Raw genomic sequence first — 21598 nt, forward strand, 5'->3', positions numbered from 1 at the left:
ATTAGCATGCGTGTCTATATTTTGTATTTTTATATGACCTTTTAGTCTTAACTTTAATAAATCCATTCAATCTTATGACATAAATCGAAATATTTAAAAAGTAATTTCAACAAATCGAACTCTTTAATAGGTTTTTTTATACACGATACGAATTATCTGTGTCTCTTTTATTCAATGTAATGCATCATTTAATTCATTGATGGTTAGTAAGTTTAAGTGTTTATATTGTAGCTTTTTTTTTTTATTAAGAACGATCGCTGAATAAAGACGAAGAACAAAGAAGCTGTTATTTCATTGTCGTTATCTGTCGCAGCAAACAAGGGCTGTATACACTAATTGTGTACCCCAGTCTGCTACTCATTATAGTGTGTTCAAGTAAAATACACTGTGCATTTCAATGACGTCACATTGTTAGCTGGCTCCGTGTTACGTATGCACTGTTTGGCACAGATCTGCATTGAATGTTAATAAGTATTTTTCACTTCTTTAGTAAACTCGTGATCACAACTACGGTCGAATGTCATGGCAACGATCGAATGGTCTGCATGTTGAATTTACTACACATTATTCTTTACAATATATTATGCTTTTGGAAATTTTACATCTAATGATCCATTGCATTTTCTTGTGTCGCCTTATTCTGTTACTCATCAGTGCATTCAAGTAAAATATACATTGTTGTACATTTTTGCAACGTGTTCATTCCATTGACGTCACATTGTTAAGAGATCCGCGTTTGGTCTGCCCTGCTTGACACTCCGTTGCTTTCGTGTATCAGTATTTGTAATTTTTTATGCATCCTTCGAAACTAAAAAAAACTAGCAGTTCTAATATAAAAAAAATCAACAGGTATCGTAGAGTACTGAATCACAATGTTCGTTTTAGGCACATGTAGAAAAAGCAAGGTGAAGGGATTGGGGTGGGGGTGGTGGTTGAATGTTACTTACAGCCTAATAGCTTATAAACGTCAAAGTGTTATTGTGATTAAGTTAACGGCATCAACTTGAGATTGTACAAGATTCGGTCGCGGAAGACGACGGTGTTAGCAATGTACGGTTAGTATGATAACAGACAAAATTTCAAAATGAATAGTCGTACAAAAAAAGTAGTCCACAGCTGAAACATTGAGTCAAGGGACGAGGTGCGCGGAATCAAAACAACGCGATCGAGTGACTCACTATACATATGCATATGTGAAGACAAACCAGCCATTTGTTCGGATAACAAACAAGGGTCACCCAAGAAAAGAAAAATCTAAAAAGATAGTATCAATTACTTTAAGTGAAACGGGAAAACAAATATTGTATACAACAAATTTCACCAAACGACCGTTCCATGCGGTACATGTACCTATTGTGAAACGTAGCCAGGAATGTTTTTCTATCGAGCGTTGTGTATAACCAAGAAACTACATTACTTCATTTAAGATTAGATTATACTATATTTGCATGACAAACATTGCAAAATATTGAGGTAGTACATACACTTATATGACGACGTCGTGTCACCTGTAATCAATTTTCAAACATCTACTAAAAATATATGAGTAGGTTTGTTGTTTCAAATTACTTTTTTGCTCAGTGACAAATTTGTTAATGAATGTTTAAAGTTGCATTCCTTCGTTTGGGCATCAGAAATTTCTATAGGTAAAATCTATGCCCGAATGAGGATTATATAAGTTTTCGTGAATACCAGTAATGAAAGTAACACCGAAATTTTCAGAACAATTACGTTTTGTACACAAATACCGTTTGCCTTCGCGGTAATTAGTGATACATATAATGTACTTCGGATCGAATTAAGATTTTTTATGATATACTACTTGAAGCACTTTGGTTTCCCTTGAGAGCAAAATTGTCGTATTTATATAAAGCTGATGACTTTTACTACTTGGGGAAAATACACCTTTCCCATTAAGTTTCCTTCATTCAAACGAAGGAATGTCCCTAAAAGCTCTCAGTAGAACGAATATAAATTGGAAAATTTAAGTCCAGTTTTATTAATGTTCCCTCAAGAACGTATGATCTACTAAAAAAACGAATTCGAATTGAAGTTTAAGGTTTGTTTTGGTTTTAGTGGTCCTATCAAAAGCTAATGTCAAAGGCTCAAGTTTGTTATGTTTAACGTCCTTACAAACAAGGACGGCCTCCTCTGCATGTGAGATGTACGTGATTATTGCATGTGGTTTTGGGCGGCTGCAGTGTGTTCGTGTCTTTTTGTTATAGTGCAGAAGTATACTGCCAAAGACATCCACAAGAACACAAAGATTAATTATGTACACAAAAGTTTATTGTCGATAGGCCGTGAAAGAATACAATTGAATAATTTAAAAAAAAATGTTATTGAAATGACATTATTAACGCTATTCCAATATCGATGGACACAGGATAAACATAATGTAAACGTGACACAGTTAAGATAACGACATGCACGTCAACTTGTTTGAGCTTCAGTTAGGCTGGAATTCAAAACACGCAAAATATCTAGAGCTTCTGGTGCCGACCATTTTGTTCATTATAAAGGTTGGTGGATTAAACAGGATTGCTCCTAGTTTGCCGTTTTTACAAATCTGCAAATCAATATAGCCTTTAAAATGATAAACGACCATGAAAGCGATCTCTGATCTTCAGATTATTCCAAATTACATTTAAATTTTTATTTTATTTTATTTCAGGTTAGTAAGTTTACTTCGTAAACACAAAGTGAGCACTGAACTATAGATATAATCACATCATCATATCGGTAATGAAGTTTGTTGTGATGGCAAATGTGTATTTATGCTTATAAAATAGGGATCAGAAACTATATTTTTCGGTTTATATACCCTTCAATCACCAATACCATAGCGAGATGAGCAACAGACGATCCCACAAGGTTTATTGGTTTAAAGGTGAAAAGCAGGTGATTTTGTCTCTTTATTTTGTTTTCCATTTATCGTGTTTTCAGCGACTTTGCTACTGAGTAAGGTGATTTCCTGGTCCATGGATGCTTTGTCCATATTTTCTAGAAGTTCTTGTCGCTGAAACAAAAGCAATAACTATGTAACACAGATCTGTATTTTAAACTGGATACATGTACTTGGTAAGCACATTCATATTGCATATTAGCACTGTTTCAATGATTAGTATAATGTTAACAGGACAACGAAACCTTAACCGGTTTAAATTGATTGTATCCAATTTAAAATGATCCTTCTAATGCCTTCTGAACAACAAAAATATAATTTAAGTTGTTCTTATTGTCGATACATTGATAACGATGTTTACATGAAATGAAGATAATTTTATATGCTTTTCTCTAACAACAACAACAAAGAATCCTAGTTATTCCCATGATAATAGTTTGACATTTGTTTTATACTTGATAAATTGTTTTTGACTATTATATCTTAATTCTTACCCTTTCAAATGGTGCACCACCATAGCACCAGGTCCTGAAACGCTTTGGTAAGAAGGGAAATACGTGGTCTATTATTGGAAGTATGTATCGAACATCCACGTCAGCAGGATCAGGCCGTCCTGTAATAACAAAATTGTGTCTACTATTTTTTCGTTTTTTTTAAAGCAATGATGACAATTGAGCGAGAGTCAGTTTAACAAAGAATATCTCAATGTTTTAAAGCTACAAACAATACCGAAACAATAAAATATAAACCGATTTGGATATGAAATATAATAGCATTTGGCCAATCATATCAATCTTAGCAACTTATTTTCAAAAAAGCCTGTTAGAAATTCCAATATACGAAACCAAATTATATATAGCTGTTAAGTAAGTATAAAAGGAACCCTAATAATAAAAGTATGCGTAGAAAATGCCTTTGCCCATCGACCATGTCACCATAATCTGTATACCTGTGAAATAACTGACGAGCGAGCCAACGACGAGGGAGATAATAATACCCAACGTACCAAGCCATTGGTAGGAAATGGCATACAGCCTATCAATACCTTCACTGAAATAAAACAAAGCATGTCTGTGGAAGTACCAATAAACCATCTTTCTATGAATACACATGATAATTCATACATCGCCTAATATATCTAAAAGGTGTAAATAACTTTCATAAAAATAATAAAAGTCGTAATTATTTATCAATTATGGGCAGTTGGTGAGGTCAATATGGTCTTATACCGACGTGGTAGAAGCAGATGCCGAAGGCGAAGGAAATTAAATTGGAGCATTGTAACGGCTCACTTATTATGACGTCATTATATAATATTAACTCGGGTGTTTATCACAAAGTACCGTTCTTCACGTGACCATGCATAAGCCAATGGTAATTGTGGAAAATCGGACAATATCTAATATTTTCAATTACCCTCAGCTGCAGCACTTTTTGATTCCTTCATATTTTGTTCTATATCATGAATATTATATGCCAAACTCAAATCTTGACGTAATTATATACAATTTAAGCTTTTGATAATTTTAATACTGCCAACAGTATTGTAAGAAATCAGAACAGATAATTTATTCATAATGGTATTAAAATAAGCAAAAAAGTCACCGAAAGACCAATAAGTATTTCAAAAAATAAACGAAATCAATAAAAAAAATTGACATACTTTTCCTTTAATCCCGAAAATACTGATTGCGTGATAGCGGAGCGTTCAGTCGATAAGTATTTCAAAAAATAAACGAAATCAATAAAAAAAATTGACATACTTTTCCTTTAATCCCGAAAATACTGATTGCGTGATAGCGGAGGGTTCAGTCGACGAGTAAAAATACGTGTTGTTCAATAAGTAGGTGTTGTTCAATAAACCAGTAGTGTTCATCCCAAAAGCTTGGCATTGATCCGTCGGACCCGCGGGAAGATATGGAGTCTTCTTCAAGGTTGTGGAAAAACTTTGTCCCATTGATATCCAGAATATAAAGGACATGCTACTGATTACTCCGGCCACAGCCCCCTTTCAGATAAATATGTATCAATATATATGATATAGTACATCATGGTGTTGAATGATAGCACGAAATTTGATATAAAAGTTTAAAAATAAATGAATTACATTTTGTCAATAGTTTTTGTTATAATTGATTATGAATATAATACTACTATTGACATAAATGCGTAATATATTTTAACATTCCTTGTGCCCAATGTGCTCATCGCTTAAGCGTTGAGAAAGGTCGCTGTTCAAAAGAGCCAGCAAAATATCATGATATATGTAGTTTCACGTGATCACAAAGTTATCTTTCCCGCCATTGTAAAGTTTTGCATTTCAACATCTAAAAAGAGTAGATAAAGACATGTGTGCATGTTTACACATTCATTACTAGGATAAACTATGCCTATTGTATTGTAAAAGAGATCTGTGATAAGTCATATAAAAGATTCTGCATGTATCACTATGGTTTTCGATAAGGCTTACCTTTTTGGTGGCCGTTGGGAAATATGCTGAATAAAACATCAAACCCGTCATTGGAGCACCAAATGCTGCTAGAATACTGTACGTAACCTAAGGTTTACATGATATCGAGTTAAACAATTGGTTGCAACTAGCATTGTTCATTATTTACACTAATTAAAATTGAATTATGGTATCGAGTTTGAAAGATACTTTGAAAACAAAATAATCTAGGCACTTCAAAAAATTTTTAATCTTTACATTTATTCATCTTATATGCTTGATTTTGATTTATAGAGTGGAAATCATTTTTTTCCAAAGTATGTATTCGTCCGATTTGAAATACTGGATGCATACAGTGTATATTTTGACAAATATTTATATAACTAAACTTGGTACCTGAGTGATAGGACCCTCAATGTTGATTATCATAAATGATACTGCGACAGCTGCCATTCCAAACACTAGCACTGTAGGGAAATAAGTATTTATATTGTCAATAAAGTTTGTTCAAGTCTATAAAGCAGTTTTGAAATCCCTTTTGCATGGGTAATATACAGATAAACATATAACCTATTGTTATAATCCAGGAGTCGGATCGTCCGTGGTTTATATAAGCTATTTTTTAATAAAACAGTATTGTGATAATACTAATGATGGTATAGTTTGGTATTTGACATAATGTTTTTCTTACGTTTTCAGATATGCCGACCTTGACCTTGATATTTGACATACTTTAAAAAAATAAAACCTTGGCTAAAAATATGATAACCGTAGGAATAGGGCTCACATAGACATGTGTTCCTAATGACTTAACCTTCGCAGATCTGCATTTGACCTTCGTCATTGACATACTTTAAACACCATGAATTCATCGTGGAGCTATCTCCTTAGAAAATCTTGTTTTACTAACAAGGTTTTTACAAACATCATAGACATGCAAATATTTGCACACATAATACATAAATTCAGGATATTTTTTTCATGACGTTGCCGCCAATGGAAAAAAGGTTGTTTTGGATGATGGAGGGAAACACACGAGAAATACCAGCGTGCTATCAGTGGGAAAACAACTAACCCAACAAACCCCCCCCCCCCCCCCCCCCCCCATACGGCCAGCACGTACAGCTGCGAACTTATGTTATATGTGAGAGTAGTCTGAACCTCACGCATCACTACACTGATAACATTATTCTACTATCAGTGCATCAGCTTTCACGGACACGGAGGCAGGTGTGTGCATGTACCAGGTGATAAATATCCTCAAGAATATAAAGAAACATTTTTGATACCGAATATAAAACACACGATTCACCTAACATAGAGAGCTTTCAGACTTGCAGGTATTTATAGAAATGCCAAAGTTGGCGCATTGGTGCGTTTTATGTAACATGTAGCAACCGACAAATCAATTGAAGTTAAACTTAATAAAATGTGAATGTGGAGCTGGTGTTATTGATTATGTAATGTAAAAATTATGTCGCATCATATACGCTTTTGTTAGAATGTGTATAATCAGTGGTGAATTTAAAGTATAAAATATATTGTTTAAAACCAGACAGAGGGGAGACATATTCTTTACATAGGCGTTAACTTGAAAATGTACGCGAACACATATACAAAGCGCATTTGCTCGGTTTATTGACGTATACATATCTACGTTGTTTAACATTGGTGCAATATAAGCGTATTGTTTACATGTTTCCGTTGTGTTATGCATTGTCTGACACAAATTGGTGCATTGTTGCGGTGTTTAGTGTTTTTGTTCATTTTGTTAGGACGGACATAGTAAAAACAACGTCAATCAATTCCACAATTAGATGCACTTTTACGAAAAACGACAATAAATAAGATCAAATACCGATATGGTCCATTCACGAGTATCTGTGTTAGGACTTCGCAAGTAACTACACAACTTTTACTGCTGTCATTGTTTGCCATTTTCTTGAGAATATACCCTCATAGTCGACTATGATGTCATATTTTCTGATGGAATGCTTTTAAAAATCGTGTTTGTTAATGATGCCTTTATATTTACTGATCACATTAGAACGTAAGTTAAGCACTTCAAGTTGAATAGCCAACTTTCTGTGCTTCTAGTAGATCTACGACTGAATCTCGACTATTTTTACTATCCTACCAGGTACTATTTAAAATTGTGAGAAAAGATTCGGTATCATTCTGTACAAATACCGGATGGAATTTGCAAAGAAAAACATCACATTGATTCCAATATCCTCCTAGGAAAACTCAAATTGAACTGTTTTTGTTAATTTGCTTAGCATTGAATTGACTGTAATTCCCTACATCATGCGGAGACTGTTTCAGAAACCTGTGAAAACCACAAAAATACTATTGAAATCAGACTGAGTATTCTAAACTTTAATTGATCAAACATTCCAGTGTGAAAATTGAAAGTATGAACAGTAAGCATAGGAATTTTAAATGTTTTTTTTCTGGTTGGTTTATCAATGAATGCAGGTAGTATGGTGTCGGTATTTGAAATGGATCGCCGGTCGTTGAAATATGTTCTTGCAGTAATAAATCTGGGTCATATAATATTGGATAAAGTGTATTAATTTTAAAACATCAACTTTATATCTTGTATATGCCAAAGGCCAAGATTTACCAAAATTTGTTTTCCCTGTCGACTTTTTTTGTCCCTTAGTACACGAAGCTGTATATGCTAAGTATATATTATAAATTTGTGGAAATATTATGTAAAACCATTCATCAATCGTGCAATTTAAGGATGCTGCAGCTCTTTCAAAGGGAAAATTATTATCGATTTAAAACAATACCCAAAATGAATTTCGTTATGCAATTACCACCTTCATAAACTTTTGAGCTTATAAATGTATCTTAATAATTGTAAAATTAAGTGGAAAATAATTAATTGAATCCCGAAAACATTATTAAATTCCCCGCATTACCAATCTGTCGTGTTAACCCTTGTGGAATTATCAATTTAAGTATTAAAAACTATCACCATTTGGACACCTTTACCATGTCTTTTTTCAATTTATTTGTGCTAACTAGATAGTTATTCTATCGTGGGCGCAATTGTGTGCAGTTTTGTGAATTGCAGTGTATAGTTGGCGGCTCTGCAGCAACTTATATGAACAAAATTTGGTTTGAAGCAAACATCAGTCTTACCTGAAAGTTTAGCTATTAGTGTTATTTTGAAATCCGAGAAACCTTTAAAGGTAGGTTTAATGATGTCTTCTGTCAGTTGAGCTGATAAGCTTGCTAACCCGGAGGATAAAGTACTGAAAAAAACAAATTTGCGTTTAAAATAAACAACTAAGCGCAATGAATTTATCTATTACTAACTTTAACAATTTCGCGCGACTACATCAATTTATTTATTAACATAATTTAGTACCTGATGCGATTATATTGTCTCTGATCCGAAAACGTACGGTGTAAAGAGTAAACTTTTAAAGCATTATGTAACTGTAGTGAAGTCTAAAGTCGTATGCAAAATGGAATGACATCTCTTATGGTTAATTAAACTGAAACCTGCTTATAAATAGCTTCTTATAGTTGAACCAAATAAACATGTCCGCGTTCTCTTTTGCCCCGATACCCAACAGATCTAATTATTTGTTTTACACAAAATGCATCGTTAAAATAATGTCGAATGGTATCGCAAAATATTCCAAAATTTATATTATTTCTTTCTCCTCTGACAAAACTTTACGACTATTACCATATTGTAATGCTAATCGAAAAATAATAGTTCTAATAGTTCTTTTATAAATACGTTTACAACAGGTTAAACACTTTACCTTAGAGAAGCACTGAAGAGCGAGGCCAAAAAGAGACCCGACATGCCAGGTAGATTCCTAAAGATGTCCAGTACCATGAATGGAATTACCTAAATCAAAATATTTTTACAGGCTTTCAACAGTTCTGTACCGAATACCTACTTATAATAACATATTTCGGTGTCATGAAATTTTCGCGTTTCTCCTCTCAGGGAGTTTTTTCAATGTGTCTAAATGGGGCGTTACTGTTCAAATTTTGCGTTTTCCGATATACTTGTAGCAAAACAACGCATCTCACTAATATGACATATTTTCTATAAGAGCCTAATTACGTCAAGTAACATACATTAGACATGCTTACCTGATTTTGATTGGTGATTTGTTTTGATGCTAAAGGGTCGCATCCTTTAGAGTAGAAATAAGCGTAAGCGATTATTCCTTCAAATGCTGCTAACGACATAGTGAACAGAAACGCTGGACCAGCAAACAGGAGGACTCTGTTGAGAAGGGAAACAATTATATATATATCATTCCACTGGTAATAAATATAAAGAAAGGAAAGAAACAAAATTTAATTAATGGATTGATGAAAGGTGCTAAAATGTCGATTATTTCACTTGTTTATGACAAAAACCAAAATAGCTAAATTATCACATTCATACAATTTTCTCCTTATAAAGATGTAAAGTCTAATATGGAGGGAGAACTAGCCTGTTTGCAGCACGTTGTGTAGGCATTGAACTGATCCTTTGTACAGATGATTGGTTGAATACCAGACCTGTTGTTCGTGTAGTAGCTCCAACTACCAGGCTCCAAAAAGAGTGACGCACGAACGGATCGGGATCAAAACTAAACGAGAAAAACGTTAACAGTCACTGTTGTTATTGATATAGTAGAAAACTAGTCCGTTCTTATTCACTTGCTAAATCCCGTCTGTTTATTTACGATAGGTTGTGTCAGATATAGCATATCCATCTGATACAGTCGATTGCTTTCGCATATACTTTGTTTAGCACTCAAATTTTGTTAGCGTTATCGAATTGCACAAAACGACCAAGTCATTTTTACGTGAAAACAGAATATGGAATGGTTACATTTCCGAACATACCTCGATTAATTAAAGAAAGATTACATTTCTAAATATGATTATTTATTTTGTTGATAACGTAAATGCCATATATAAGTTCGTGTTTATTATAACATTCGTAAAGGTTACTTACTTGAAGAAATTAAGTCTTCCGTTATTCCGGACGATTTTAAACATATTTGCTGACCCACCGGCAGTTCTAGTACCCTATATGAAACACAGAACGATATCTTGGGCAGAGGTTTCGGTTTTATCGCTGAATGCATTGTGCAAACTTCCATCTCGATGCTATATGATGTTTATAAATTTCGTTTGTATTCGCACGACTCTTCCACTTAAAGTTATGTAAATACAGGAGATCGACCGAAAAGTGATTTTAAGCGCCAACAATTAAGTAATCTTTATTTGTTCTATGTATGATCCTTTCTCTACTTTAATTATCTGATAATAGGGAAGCCCCCACATCCAATCTAAAAGACATGTTAGAGACGAATTTACAATGAATTTGAAATTGCAATACTAAACTTCGTTCCCAGCAATGTTGTTTTCTGGATCATATTCTAAATCAAACAGGCACAACTATGGCCCATGGGGAACTAACATATGAAACTTGAGACAAGAGGAACTTAGTCCTGGATACTAAGGGCTTAGATTTTTTTTTCATTACAAAAGCTATCAGCCATTTATATTTCTTGGTAAATCAGCAATGGCTCGATCATGTGGCAAGGAAGCAGAATATAAATCATACACTACCGCCTCTATATCTAATGAGCGTATAGAAATGGAAATGGCTGTATGAAACGGTTATATTAGTTAGTTTTGTTTCATTTTAATCCTAAATACGTCTCTTGTTATGAGCCAGAAACAAATTCAGGAATCCACTTGACATTTTCAACCAATTTGGGAGTGGGAGGACTGGAGGTGTTTTCCTTCATCATGTCCTAACAAAATATCCAACAGTAAAACTATACCAAATGTGACCTTGTCCTCTGACCCCGTTACCTTGACCTTTAGTCAGCCAATCTTTATTTAATTCTGAACAACTAGAAGAGATCAAGGGAAACCCACATGAAGTTTCCCAGAAATAGCAGTAATAAGGATTGTTGAATAGCCTTCCGTCTGATGATAGTAGGCTAATTATCAAATGGTTATGAAAAACATGATTGCATTCACTCCAATAAACTAATTAGGTTTACATCAAATGTGAATGTTGCGCTTCCTCTTGCTAGTATTCCCTCTAAAATTCAATATTTAAATCATAAGAAATGAGGTTATCATTTCTATCAGGTGAACTATGGCCTGTTTGCACTACTTGTATTATGAGGCGTGATACATTCTGACTGAGCAAAAGGAACACGCACTGAAATAAGGGTCGGGCGATTGTAATAATTATATCAAGGCGGTTATACAATTATGTAGTCTTTGTAAACTACGCTCATACATATATGGCATCGAATAAAAATTCTTGTAATTTTTCCTTCCAAACTATTTACCTGGATGATGACACAAAACATGCCAATGAGCATAACCAGACACTGAAACACGTCTGTCCAGATCACTGCCTTGATACCGCCCTGGAATGTTAAGTAATACTTAAACGATATTATTATCAATAACTGTGTTGTTATCATTTCACACAAAAATGCTTAAAAACAAGGCTGAACCTTAAATAAATGACAATGTTTATATCCGAATCTACATGTCTCTTGAAAGAGCACCAGTCATGTAGAAAATATTAAGTAATTGGAATTCACGTACTTTGTATAATAAAGTTTTTATTTATTTAATTCCCTTGGTTATATGTGCATACAAGTTCCTTACTAAAGACGTGTACAGCACGGATACCGATGCCACCAGTACTATGGACGCCCAAACTGGAAATTCTGTGACTGTTAAATATAATTAATAATGTTTTAATGACCTCATATAAATCTATTCATAAAATATCGGCATAAATTAATAGTATTGTATTTAAAAAATACAATGTAGTAGCAAAATAATATACACCATACAAGTCTAAATTATATTAAGATGCTCTGGGAAATGCTCCATATCTTACCTGCATCTAAGGCTATTGCGGGACCATAAAGTACAATGCCCATGTAAAATATCTGAAAACAAGAAAACCATTTTCTGATACAAGTGGTCCATAAGTCTAAACGGTCATCCGGGTGTTATATTGAATTGTACTTTTTAAAAGTCAATCGACAATTTGAGTCACTTAGAACTAACAACGCCAGATTCACATAAAGCAACACATTGTTCCTGAACAAAAAGGTATAATCACTTATACCACGTACACTGGTAGCAAATAAAAATAATGCTAGGGTTTCTCAGAAATTATTTCTGAATACTGTTACCCTGAATATATGTAGATGTAATGTTAGCGATAATCAACTGCAATTACTATTTGAATTCATACTATTTGAGTTCTTTGTGTTTATGTATACATATATTATTCTCCTTCGAAAATGAAAAACCCAGATACTACCTGCAAGCTATGAGGACGATATTCTTTGGTGTTGGTTTTCTTCATGTACGATTTGTTTTATTAGAGACGGTTATATGGTACCCTCTCGAGGGTAGGTTTGCCTTATAAATGATCCTTTTATCAGCAAATGTGTTGAATATACATCTCGAAAACCAGAGAAAACATATTTGCCAAACAGTAAGCACATATTTATTAAATACATCATATGTATACGTACAGTTCCAAGTCCAGACACACATGTTCCCATTAGACGGATTCCACGAGATTTATACCGTACTTCTAAATACTGCAATAAATAAAACGATTTATAGTCTCCTAGATATATGCACTTTAGCTTTGTTTTTTTTTTTATAGTTTAACGTCTCTTCAACATCTGAGATCGCTCAACAACGTCCCAATCCCTGTGTGCTGACATTAAAAGACTGTTAAGACTATTTTATATGAACAGTGGTAGGAATTTAACGTGACAGTCATTACATAATTAAAGAAGAAAAAATAATACATGTTCATACATCAATTATTGTATAACCAGTGACTAAGAACAAGATGTTGAATGAGTAATCTTGCTACTCCGAATATTAGTGCACAGAAAATATTAATGAGCGAAGAAAACGACTTGCCTGGTAAACACTGGTGACTTTGAGTGGATGTATTAGAGGAACCCAGATCAGTATTCCAATAAAATTAGCAAACATAAACGCCGTTAATGCCCACCAAAACATAATCCCGTGGACGTACACTTCCGCTGGAAATCCTAGCATGGTGATTGATGATTCGAAAGTAACCATGAGTGACAATGCAACCGGAAGTACTTTCATGTGACGATTTCCCATAAGATATTCATTAGTAGTTTTCTGTTTCCCTCCCGCAAATGCAAAATACACTCCGATAGATATAGAAATGAGTATAGTGGACCCAAATGTAATATAATCCACCAGCACAAGTCTAGCAATTTCTTCAGCCATTCTATGAGATGTGCAAGCCTGGAAAACGAAAATACATATATACTGTATGACAAAAATAACTATGTATTCATGATTAATCTGTGAAAATAATGGTACATGTAAATATTATCAACTCATTCATTTCGAGGTCCCTTTTCGTACTATACCAATGTTATTTTTTCTCTTGCAAATAGTTTGTTATATAATAATACAGGGAAATGGCTTTCTAATTTGCAATCTGTTTCAACGCCGATTGTTTCACGGCATTTGCTATTTCGTGGCTTTGTCATGGGACACGAAGTCGTTTCATTTTCACAAAACGACCAAGGACTGACAAATAGCCTGTGTCATCGTGGGATGCGTATTTATGTCATGAATATTTCTTGGTACTCAAGTGCCATGTGCATTCGAGGACATGAATAATTCGGGGTAATTAAATATATATTAACATTTGTCATAACAATTTAGGGTGATAGCGATATTTCATGTGTCTAATGTCGCCATTTAAAGTGGTCCCTGGTCACGAACTCTGGCATGGAGGTAAAAGTCGCCTGGCCCTACCCAAAATGATCCGAAATAACGCAGAATAACCGTATAAGGTCATTCTCTTATTAAATCCACGGGCACATATGAGGACTACATGGAAACAGTTGCGCACCAGTGTTGCGCAGAGAGACCAGTCAGTTAACCTATACGTGTATAATCCCTCTGTCTCCTCACCTACATTCGGACACTGGAAACTAAACTTTGTTAGCTTAGGGTAATATTCGAACTTTTGGTCTAAACTATTTAATACCAATTGAAGAATGGGCAGCTGCTATTGGTGGTGTTTTCGTTGTGGCTGTATTAACTTGTAAGAACATATACCTGTGGAGTCATGATCTAACTGGTGTGTATACATGTATTTGGAAGCGGAACCTGAGCTGAGCTTTGGTAATTTAATTGAAGCATATATAGACACCCGAAGTGTCATATAAGGCTTAATTTTGGTGCCGTGACCAGGAATTAGAATGGCTTAAGGAGAAGAGATACTACTTTGAAAATCATGAAAATCAACGGAAGACCGATTTAGAAACATTTTGGATATTCTAGTTGCATCAGATTCGAGGAAGAAACAAACTGGTGTTGCAAGGCCCCAAGATCCTCAATCAAAGTATTTAAGACCTTCGCAGAGATAACAGCACTGTACTATGCATCACAGCGGCTGATACCATAGCTATGCGACAACCTGGTACTGCTGCCAGTTGGTTTCGAGGAAGGATCCCCGTCAAAATGCGCAAAGGTGCACACCGTTAAATAGGTAAGTGGTTTTATGTCATGATTTACGATACCTTTTAAAACATCCGAAATCCCTTAGGGTTACCATTTCAAACCTTCACTACTAAGTTTGAGCATATCTATGTCAATATAAGGGTGGACAAATCTATTAAAACCTTCGAGGATGACAGGAAACAGTTTTAATCGTGGATTAAAGCGGTCGAGTGATATACAGCTTCAACACGCGACGCGGGCAAGTTTTAAGGAACAGTTAAATATAATATTCGCGGATGTTGTGGACGCCAATCAAACATATTTAGGAGGTAAACCTATGAAACATAGGACAACTTTGGATGCTAGGTATAGTATGATATGGCGGGTTTAGATAATAGGTGCCTGGTTAAGATGCAACATAACACAATAATATGAATCGGACACTAGTGACAAAGCATTTGAATTTAACACTGACTTATAATCAACTTAGTTCTTAGGTGTTTGCGAGTAGTAGATTACACGCACCGGAGATCCCGGAAACATCCATATTTTAATTACAGGAATTGGATAGTTTGACTAATATAATCAACACAAGTAATCATCATTTTCTCAATCCGTTCTGTTATATAACAGGGATGTAGTATATGTACCTCCAGTAGACACTTCCATGGCGTGGCGTGCGTCGTCCGTCAACATTTGTTTTAAATCACTACAGTGGATTTTAACTAAATTTGGTCAGAAACATCCTTGGGGGGAAGGGAAACAGAGTTTGCCTTAAAGATGATTCTGACCCCCAAGGGTCCAGAGAAGCGGGGCCCAATATTGGAAATAGAGGTAATGTCTTTAAATCGCTACTAGGCATAAAGTTTTGAATGGATTTGAACCCAATTTAGTCAGAAACATCCTTTGGAGAAAGTACTCTGACCCCAAGGGGCCAAAAGGAGAGGATTTAATAGGGGAAATAGAGGTAATTATTTAAATCGCTACTAGTAAAAGGTGACCCCCTAGGGGCAAAAGGGGCGGGGCCAAATAGGGTAAATAGTGGTAATCCCTTTAAATCGCTACTTGTCATAAAGTTATGAATGGATTTGAACCCAATTTAGTCGCAAACATCCTTGTGGAAAGGGTAACATGTTTTGCATAAATGGTGACTCTGGCACCCAAGGGCCAATGGGGCGGGGCCCTATAAGTAAATTAGATTTTGCATCAATGGTTGCTGTGACCCTTCATCCCATAACCATGTATAGAATCGCTGGACGTTAAGGGATAAACGATAATTCTGATGTAAAAGTAGGCCAATGGTCTTTCCCCACCTTAAGGAACTTAGTTTCTTTAAAAACAATCATGTTGTGAAAACAATCCCTAAGGTCTTTCAGACCCTGAGAGAGCCCATACTTCGTTATTTCTTCAAAGCAGCTGGAATTCCTACACTTTAACCATATATAGCTTAGTTCGAGATTGACAAATAAAGCAACGTATTAAAGGATTTAGCGAGAACAGTATTCTAACGTTTGGTCAAAACCAACCAGGTTAGCGTTACAGGCCCCATGGGCCTCTTATTTATCGTCTCACTTGAAGATTTGTTTATAGAATAAGGTTATTTTACTATTCATAACATCACTTACTTGGGTGTCTAGATGATATCTATTTAGTACATCAATTCCACATGTGTTTGCACTTTGTATACCATATTTGCTCTTACTATGCAGTTAATTTACTCTTGTTATACTTTAGCAAAGACGTTTATATCATATGTGATATATGCTATATACGTCTCGGAATTTGTCAATTTGTTAGCAATTCTGTGATAAGACCTTTGGGTGTTGAAATTGAAATAAATAATGAATAACTCCAGAGATCACGATGACATTCTCACTAACGTAGGAAGTTTGATGAAGCAGTCTACAGCCTTACCTGTAATTATCTCTTGTTGTTCTACCTTTCACACCTAGTATCACTCGACCAACAAAATGCCTTCCCTTTAGGTAACCTGTGTGCAACATACTGTGGTGTTTATATTATTGCTGACAATTAAGTCTAACTACCCTAGTTTACCTGTATGATACACAGGTAATCCTAGGATTCTAGGATCCGCCATTTTGTATCGCACTAAGATCGATGGACTATGTGACTTTAGTTTGTTTTTGTGAGCATGTTAATTTTTCTAAACAAAGATACAGACAGATTTATAGCGTATCTATTTAATTCTCAACTCCAAGTAAGTATTTTTAACTAAAAACACTCCGCAACACATTCTACTGAACGGTTATGGAGACGGTCTGCGAGTGAAAATAGGTAAACGAAAGTGCTACGGTAATGCTACGATGAATAGACGCTAGTGGTATGGGATAGATACGCAAATGGTACGGTAATGGTACGATTTAACTACGCAAATGATACGGAATTACGACTGTAATGCTACGCAAATGCTACGGAAATGCTGCGCTTATATCGGAACTGCGAACGTACACGGGTCTGTATATAGTGTTACCCTAAACGATTAACGGGAAACAACACTGGTTGGCCATGTTAAGGTATGTCAAGAAATGTATCAAAGCTGCACAAGTTATTAGATTGCGATGTTACGCGAGAGACCAAGAGTACCTCGACTGTCAATCCTAGTACTACTCCTGTCATCCACCAACCGTCCGGGCAACTTGTATTCAACTACGCTTTACTTCAAAGCTGAGGAGACTTTTCTGTGATAGTAATAAGCACTTCGCACAAATAGTGGCATGCCTTTGAGCAACATATATTGTGGACATATTTAGAGAACCTGACAAGAGAATCGCCAAGAGTGGAACTAGTGGTAAAGTTGAAGATCAAGACTTATATTAATTGTTGATCAGCGTAATGGCAGTTAATGGAGAGACGATTCATAATCGGCCGATATTGATACCATATGGAGTGAAGTTGGAATGGTGCATTTTTGCATTTTATGAAGAAATGCATGTGACAAAACTGACTATTCTTGATTATATAAGGAACTGTGCATGGAATAGTCATGTTTACTTAATGAACTGAGTTACATAAACTGTGCTTAATTTAATTGGACGCCTATTGTGATAGGGCTTTGACAATATATTCATCCCATTGCGAGCTGAATCTTCAGTCACGACAGGAATGTAACGCAATAGGCTTCTTATGTAACAATGACGTAATTATTGTCTATCTTTAATTAAGTCCCCCAAACGAACTTCTTCCGCCCTGGAATTTTGTCCGGACTTTTCCTCGAAAACTATTTGTCGAATTCTAATGAAACTTTGCACGAATATAGGGGTGGGTTAGGAGGGGTGCTTAATTTTGGTAGATACCTCATGGGATACCGGTCACTCTCTTTACCTCACTTTCACATTTTAACAAAATGGCCGCCATTTCCTGGCCTCTGATTGGTCTCAATTTACACATTGTCCGATTTTGATTAAATTTGGTGTGTATATACATCATGGCCGACATTTCCTGGCCTCCGATTGGTCCACATTGAGATATTGTCCGATTTTTATGAAATCTGGTATGTAGGGGTATCCGGGGACTGCAAGATCAACAACTGAATGGGTTTCGTTGAAATAGCAACCATACCGAGGCTTCTGATTGGTCGAAATTTAGATGTCGCTCGATTTTATGAAATTTGGTATATAGGGATTTGGGGATGCCAAACCTAATGGTATGGCGGTGTGGGCGTTTGGGGGACTTCTGTAATGGTTCCCAATTGTAATTAGTACTTGTTATGTATTATTATTGTTATAAATATATAATTGAAGCAATGTTTAGGATGGAGTGAGTATATAGTTCGGAGTGACCAAATAATATGCTTCGTCCTTGGATGTGTATTGGAAATCATGAAAAATTCGGGGAACTCTAAATGTCATGTAGTTGGGGTACACGAATAATTCGGTATAATTAAATGTGTATATTTGTCGCCATTTAAAGTGGTCACTGATCCCGACCTCTGGCTAGGAGGTTATGGTCATCTGACCCTAACCGAAATGATTAAAATGAAGAAGAATAATCATATACTATCATTTTAGTTGAATCAAGGTTATGCATAAATACTACCTGGAAACAGCTGCGCATCAATGTTTGGCAGATAGACAGGACAGTTAATATCTCCGTACACTTATTCATACAATAGTATCTTATTTTCATTTAGAGAAGCTTGTAAGTAAAACAGAAAAAGCGGGAAATCTTAATTAACTCTTTCAGCAATATTTGATGAAATTAATAAAAGGAGATGGATTGATGGAAATATTTGTATATAAATGCGTTTAGTTCGTGCAAAACGACACTTTATGGTTCTTTGGCATTTCTTTGTTATGATAAGAATAAAGCGTGTATAGTCAAGTCTGTGAGCTTTAGTATTACTGACCAAGTTCATAAATAAGAAGGCGACCTCCTCTTCACCTTTTGTTCTCCTCGTCTCACATGTTGAATTTGATAGAACTGAGATTATATTTCTGTCGCAGACATGAATTACTTTTGGTTCGATAAGATCATAGTACAAAGTGCTATACATGTCTACATGTAGGTAGCAAGGCTGATATATTCATAATCATTTCCTTGTGAAATGTCATGGCCTTGGTATCCGTGATCTGCATAAGTTCAAGAGAGGATCAAATATCACATAATCAAATATTGAATTATATACGATCGGTTTCTTTAGAAAAGTGTTATTTTCATTATTTTCGAATCAGCATATCAACACTTAACAGATAAGTAGTGCCGACAAATGATGAGCACGGCATGTATTGAACGAAACTTCAAATACATGGAATATGGTAGAAAGAAAAAAAAAATAATTTATGGTTTTGTTTATTTTAACTGTTTCGAATGGGAAACGTTTGTAAACACAAGAAATAACGGACGAAACAACGTGTTATTACAACAAATATCATCTTCCATATACCGATACCTTTAAGCCAACAGTTTTTGTAAACATTTTTGTTCAGTGAAATTGTGCCTCGAATTTCTGCTCGATTTGGGGGCCGTTCGTTGAATAATGCCTCGTTTAGGCGCCACTTACTCTTTAGTGTCGATTTTGTAGACGGGCTACAATTGATTTGGTACAATGAAGAATTTGTGAGGCTGAAGAGCCAGATTAAAGTTTAAAATTCTCCATAAATATTATAAAGGTTAAAAACAAAAACAAAAAAACAACGTCAAACAAGCAAAACATGTATAAATGTTTTTGTTTCTAGGGGTTTGACCTCCTCGCAACAACCAGAGTCATATGAGGACGGATGTCAAGGAAACACCTAGAGCAGGTAAAACAAAACACAAAAAGATAGATCGGCGACTAAAGAAAGGAAAGATTCAAGATCCCAAGTTTTGCAATGGAGGCAAAGTCTTCAATGCCCTTAAATAGCAGACACATATAGTCGCCTTCTACGATTAACATGATATACTCACCCTCTGTCAGACTATCGTTCGCAAATGTGTAAAGATGCGGACCGAACCGAAGAAACTTAAGACATGTGAAGATCGTCCATATGTAGATGTGCATGCGCTTTTTTTCTTCGAAATTTTGGTTGCCATGGCAACTGGTTACTATAAGCAGGTTTTCCGATAAAGGGTCATTACTGTTCTGCCATTTAACAAAGTTAAGTCATTCTTTGTCGAATCTTTGTCGTTTGGTGTAATTAAACAAAACCTATCATTTTCCATAATGAGTGTTTCCGAAACTGTCACCACGGCAACGTAAATTTGGCTGCTGACGTGTCAAAAGTAAGATAATGGCCGATTCCAACCAAATATATTATACAGAGGTATTAGTGGATTCTAATAATCGCTGTTTGGGTTTTGTTGCAATGACAACCATGCTGAAGTATCAAGTGGATTCGATTGATTGAAACTTTATTAATTGCAGATTCTGACCATATTTCGTGTACATGGGTATTTGTTGATGCAATACATCACTTCATAGGCTTTGTTGCCATTACAACCATGCTGAAGCATTTTTATATACTTGTACACTAGGTATTTGAAATTAGAAACTAAACCACAACACCTACTAATAATCTTGACAAAGTTATACAAATGTGATTTTCTTGTTTTTTTCTGTATTGTTAAACATATTCGATATCAATCATATCACACCTGTTAATAAACAAATAACCCACTTGCCTAACAAATTTCAAACAATTTGATCCATCTGACTCTTGCTATGAACTCCTGGGGTCAGCAAGGGCCAAATCTGCCGGACCATACTGACTATTCTAATTTGCATTATCATCAATGACAAATCAAATCAAAAATGCCACACCCCTATATAAACTACATTGACGTTTAATCCTATCACCAGGGGGAAACGCGTTACTCTGTAGTCATCAAACTGCCATCACTTATTTCAATTTCCTTCGACAATGTGAATTATGTCCAGTAACAGATCAACAAGTGATGCTCAAACTAATTTTTGCCTTAAAAAAATATAATCAAAGTTTGCTCATTGGCGAAGGGGAAACATGATATTCAAGAGTCCAGAAGTCGAAATTGTAAATTGTTAACAGAAGGACGATGCACCTCAGACTATGGTCTATGGTGACCTAAAACGTCTCTATCAGCTGGCATACGTAATTTCAAAGACATACTATCTGTTGCTAGTGAGTGTCTTTTTCAAATAACTTTGTTTTAATAATGCTTAAGGTCCTATCAGCAGCTCTGGTCATTTAAGGACAGTCACTACCGTGTGCGAGCTGCATGCGTGTGTT

At 35.3% G+C, this 21598-nt stretch overlaps 1 protein-coding gene across 1 annotated transcript; it reads right to left on the minus strand.

Moving 5' to 3' along the window:
- Window positions 1-2267: 2267 nt before the first annotated feature.
- On the minus strand, window positions 2268-13203 carry LOC117341764 (sodium-coupled monocarboxylate transporter 2-like). The gene is made up of 16 exons (XM_033903627.1): window positions 13177-13203; window positions 12917-13033; window positions 12268-12319; window positions 12030-12097; window positions 11702-11782; window positions 10342-10415; window positions 9833-9970; window positions 9483-9618; window positions 9143-9231; window positions 8508-8620; window positions 5751-5821; window positions 5376-5462; window positions 4669-4913; window positions 3855-3955; window positions 3400-3518; window positions 2268-3019 (listed from the first exon to the last, which is right to left on the minus strand). Exons 1-16 carry the CDS (start codon window positions 13201-13203, stop codon window positions 2885-2887), a joined length of 1653 nt encoding a protein of 550 aa, XP_033759518.1. The 3' UTR covers window positions 2268-2884.
- Window positions 13204-21598: the final 8395 nt, after the last annotated feature.

The sequence above is a fragment of the Pecten maximus genome, chromosome 14 (genome assembly GCF_902652985.1).
Source record: "Pecten maximus chromosome 14, xPecMax1.1, whole genome shotgun sequence".
Taxonomy (NCBI): domain Eukaryota; kingdom Metazoa; phylum Mollusca; class Bivalvia; order Pectinida; family Pectinidae; genus Pecten; species Pecten maximus.